This window comes from Coturnix japonica, unplaced genomic scaffold (genome assembly GCF_001577835.2).
Source record: "Coturnix japonica isolate 7356 unplaced genomic scaffold, Coturnix japonica 2.1 chrUnrandom830, whole genome shotgun sequence".
In the NCBI taxonomy this organism is placed as follows: Eukaryota; Metazoa; Chordata; class Aves; order Galliformes; family Phasianidae; genus Coturnix; species Coturnix japonica.
This window is the reverse complement of record NW_015440187.1, coordinates 12,644-16,932: the sequence shown is the minus strand read 5'-3', so window position 1 is coordinate 16,932 and position 4,289 is coordinate 12,644. Positions and strand designations below refer to the sequence as shown.

Here is a 4,289-nt window from a genome sequence, read left to right as displayed (position 1 = left end):
TATGGGGCAGCTATGGGGCAGGGTTATAGGGCAGCTATGGGGCAGATGTGGGGTATCTATGGGGTATCTATGGGGCAGATATGGGGCAGCTATGGGGCAGCTATGGGGTGTCTATGGGTCACTATGGGTCTCTATGGGCCTCTATAGGGCAGCTATGGGTCTCTATAGGGTCTCTATAAGGCAGCTATGGGTCACTATAGGGCTCTATGGGTCTCTATGGGGCAACTATGGGTCACTATAGGGCTCTATGGGTCTCTATGGGGCAGCTATGGGTCACTATAGGGCTCTATGGGCCTCTATGGGGCAGCTATGGGTCTCTATGGGTCACTATGGGTCTCTATGGGGCAACTATGGGTCACTATAGGGCTCTATGGGTCTCTATGGGGCAGCTATGGGTCACTATAGGGCTCTATGGGTCTCTATGGGGCAGCTATGGGGTATCTATGGGGCAGCTATGGGGTATCTATGGGGTGTCTATGGGGTCTTTATGGGGCTGCAATGGGACAGCAATGGGGCAGCTATGGGGTACCTATGGGGTGTCTATGGGGCAGCTATGGGGCAGCACTCACCTCAATGGCTTCCCGCGATGCCGTGGGGTGTCTATGGGGCCGAAGGTTGTGGGGCTGCATGGGAACAATGGGGTCAATCTATGGGGCTTGGGGGTGGGTCCACGCTATGGGGCAGCGCCCCACATCTGCCCCATAGATCTCACCTCCAATGGGGGCTGTGGCCCCACGGTGCCTCGTCCTCCTCCTCTTCCTCTTCTTCATCCCATGGGTCGATGTGGGGCCGGAGGGGGCTGTGGGGTGGGGTGATAGGGGAGCTCTGCCCCATAGCCCAGCCCCATAGCGAGGCCCACAGGTGCCATAGGGCGGCCATGCAGCTCTGGATGGGGAGAGAGGAGGGAAAGTGTGGGGTGATGTGGGGCAGCTATGGGGGGAGTTATGGGGCTGGGGGGTGATGTGGGGCTATGGGGCAGGTTATGGGGCAGGCTATGGGTGACTATAGGTCTCTATGGGGCAGCTATGGGTCACTATAGGGCTCTATGGGTCTCTATGGGGCAGCTATGGGTCACAATAGGGCTCTATGGGTCTCTATTGGGCAGCTATAGGTCTCTATGGGGCAGCTATGGGGCAGGCTATGGGTGACTATAGGTCTCTATGGGGCAGCTATGGGTCACTATAGGGCTCTATGGGTCTTTATTGGGCAGCTATAGGTCTCTATGGGGCAGCTATGGGGCAAGCTATGGGTGACTATAGGTCTCTATGGGGCAGCTATGGGTCTCTATGGGTCTCTATGGGGCAGCTATGGGTCTCTATGGGTCTCTATGGGGCAGCTATGGGTCTCTATGGGTCTTTATGGGTCTCTATGGGTCTCTATGGGGCAGCTATGGGTCTCTATGGGTCTCTATAGGGCAGCTATGGGTCTCTATGGGTCTCTATGGGTCTCTATGGGTCTGACCTGTATGATGCTGGCCCCCCTCCTGAGCCCCACATCCAATAGCCGGCTATAGGGCTGCTATGGGTCAGTCTATGGGTCTCTATGGGTCTCTATGGGGCAGCTATGGGTCTCTATGGGTCTCTATGGGTCTGCTATGGGTTTCGTATGGGTCTCTATGGTCCTGGACCTGTAATGATGCTGGGCCCCCCCCTGAGCCCCACATCCAATAGCGGCTATAGGGGTGCTATGGTCAGTCTATGGGTCTCTAATGGGTCCTCTATGGGGCAGCTATGGGTCTACTAAATGGGTTCTCTATGGGTTCTCTATAGGGCAGGCTCATGCGGTCAGTCTATGGTCTCTATGGTCTGACCTGTAATGATGCCTGGCCCCCCCCCTCTGAGCCCACATCCAGATAGCTCGGCTTAGGGCTGCTATGGTCAGTCTATGTCTCTTAATGGGGGGTTTTTCTTTCTTATGGGGCAGCTAATGGTCTCTATGGGTCTCTATGGGTCTGACCTGTTAAATGATGCTGGCCCCCCTCATGAGCCCACCATCCAATCGCCCGCTATAGGGCTGCTATGGGTCAGTCTATTGGTCTCTATAGGCCAGCATTATGGTCCTCTAATGGGTCTCTATGGGGCCACGCTATGGGTCTCTATGGGTTTCTCATGGGTCCTCTATCGGGCAGCTATGGGGCAGCTTATCCGGTCGACCTGTTATGAATGCTGGCCGCCCCCCTGAGCCCCAGCAGATTCCATAGCCGGCTATAGGGCCGCTTATGGGTCAGTCTAAATGGGTCTCTATAGGTTCTCTATGGGTCTTCTATGGGGCAGCTATGTTCTTCTATGGTCTCTATAGGCAGCTATGGTCCTCTATGGGTCTCTATGGTCTCTATGGGTCTCAATGGGCAGCGCTATGGGTCTCTATGGGTCTCTGATGGGTTTCTATGGGTCTGACCTGTATGATGCTGGCCCCCTGCCTGAGCCCCAACATCCAAATAGGGCTATAGGGCCGCTATGGGTCAGTCTATGGGTCCTCTATGCGGTCTCTATGCGGCAGCTATGGGGCAGCTAAATGGGGCTAGCTATGGTCTGACCTGTATGATGCTGGCCCCTTCCTGAGCCCCCATCCAATAAGCGCTATACGGGGCTTGCTATGGGTCATCTATGGGTTCTCTATAAGGGCAGCTATGGGTCTCTATGGGTCCCCTCCTATTGGGGCCCAGCTATGGGTCTCTCATGGGCTTTCTATGGGTGCTCTTAATGGGGCAGCTATGGGCAGCTATGGTCTGAACCTGTATGATCGCTGGGCCCCCCTCTCTGAGCCTCAGCATCCAATAGCGGCTATGGGCTGCTATGGGTCAGGTCTATGGTTGTCCTGCTAATAGGAGCTATGGTCTCTAATGGGTCGTCTATGGGGCAGCTATGGGTCTCTATGGCTTTCTATGCGGTCCATCTATCGGGCAGCCTAATGGGGCAGCTATGGGTCTTTGCACCTGTATGATGCTTGGCCCCTCCTGACCCACCATGCCAATAAGCCCGGCTTAATAGGGCGCGCTATGGGTCAGTCTATGGGTCTCTATAGGTCTCTATGGGTCTCTAATGGGGCAGCTATGGGTCTCTGATGGGTCTCTATAGGAGTCTATGGGTCTCCTATGGGTTCTCTATGGGTCTGACCTGATGATGCTGGCCACCCCCTCCTAGCCCAACACTCAATAGCCGGCTATAGGGACGCTATGGTCACGTCTATGGGTCTCATATGGTCTCCTATGGGTCAGTCCTATGGGTCCTCTATGGTCGTCTATGTGGGTCTCTATGGGTTGACCTTGTAATGATGCTGGCCCCCCTCCTGAGCCCCACATCCAATAGCCGGCTATAGGGCCGCCATCTGGCCGCCCTCCTCATGGGCTCCGTCCTCAATAGGGATCCCGCTGTGGGGCGGCGCCGTGGGCAGGGATCCAACATGGCCGACAGCAACGGGACCAGGTCCGGGGGGAGAGCTGTGGGGCGGAATATGGATCCTATAGAGCCCCATAGGGACATAATGGGGCCCCATAGGGGTATAGGGACCCCATAGGGACCCCATAGGGACACAATGGGACCCTATAGGGACCCCATAGGGAGATATAGGGCCCCATAGGGGCACAATGGGGAGATATAGGGTCCCCATAGGGAATATAGGGTCCCCATACCGAGAGACATTTGGGGCCCACTAGGGACCCATAGGGAGATATTGGGTCCCCATAGGGAGATATAGGGCCCCATAGGGGCACAATGGGGCCCCATAGGGAGACACTGGGACCCCAAAGGGACCCCATAGGGAGATATAGGGTCCCCATAGGGACCCATAGAGATATAGGGATCCTATAGGGACCCCATAGAGATATAGGGACCCCATAGGGAGATATAGGGACCCCATAGGGAGATATAGGGACCCCATAGAGATATAGGGACCCCATAGGGAGCCGATAGGGACCCCATAGGGAGACACTGGGACCCCATGGGGACACCATAGAGATATAGGACCCCATAGGGAGATATAGGGACCCCATAGAGATATAGGGACCCCATAGGGAGATATAGGGACCCTACGGGAGACAACTGGCGGCCCCATAGGGAGAATATAGGTCCCCAAAGGGGACCCAATTGACGAGATCTAGGGATCCTAATAGGGACCCCATTTAGAGATATAGGCGTAACCCCATAGGGAGATATAGGGACCCCATAGAGATATAGGGACCCCATAGGGAGATATAGGGACCCCATAGAGATATAGGGACCCCATAGGGACACATAGGGATCCCGCTGTGGGGCGGCGCCGTGGGTCAGGATCCAACATGGCCGACAGCA

The 4,289-nt window shown here is 55.7% G+C and overlaps 1 protein-coding gene across 3 annotated transcripts in view; it reads right to left on the bottom strand.

The window, feature by feature from the left end:
- LOC107307737 (membrane-associated tyrosine- and threonine-specific cdc2-inhibitory kinase-like) overlaps positions 1–3,550 on the bottom strand; it is a 6,357-nt gene extending 2,807 nt beyond the window's left edge. Inside the window, exons 1-3 of one of the 3 annotated variants that reach the window (XR_001552497.2) lie at positions 1,462–1,597; positions 713–885; positions 570–623 (exon numbers count right to left, since the gene is read on the bottom strand). Coding sequence is in view for 2 of the 3 variants with exons in the window: in XM_015851246.2 (XP_015706732.1) it covers positions 570–623; positions 713–892; positions 3,274–3,482 (443 nt within the window). In the remaining variant the exon portion in view is untranslated. Of the gene's footprint in view, positions 1–569; positions 624–712; positions 893–1,461; positions 1,598–3,273 lie in introns of those variants that run through there. The other 2 variants (XM_015851246.2, XM_015851245.2) reach the window with 2 other exon arrangements.
- Between the last annotated feature and the right edge of the window lie 739 nt (positions 3,551–4,289).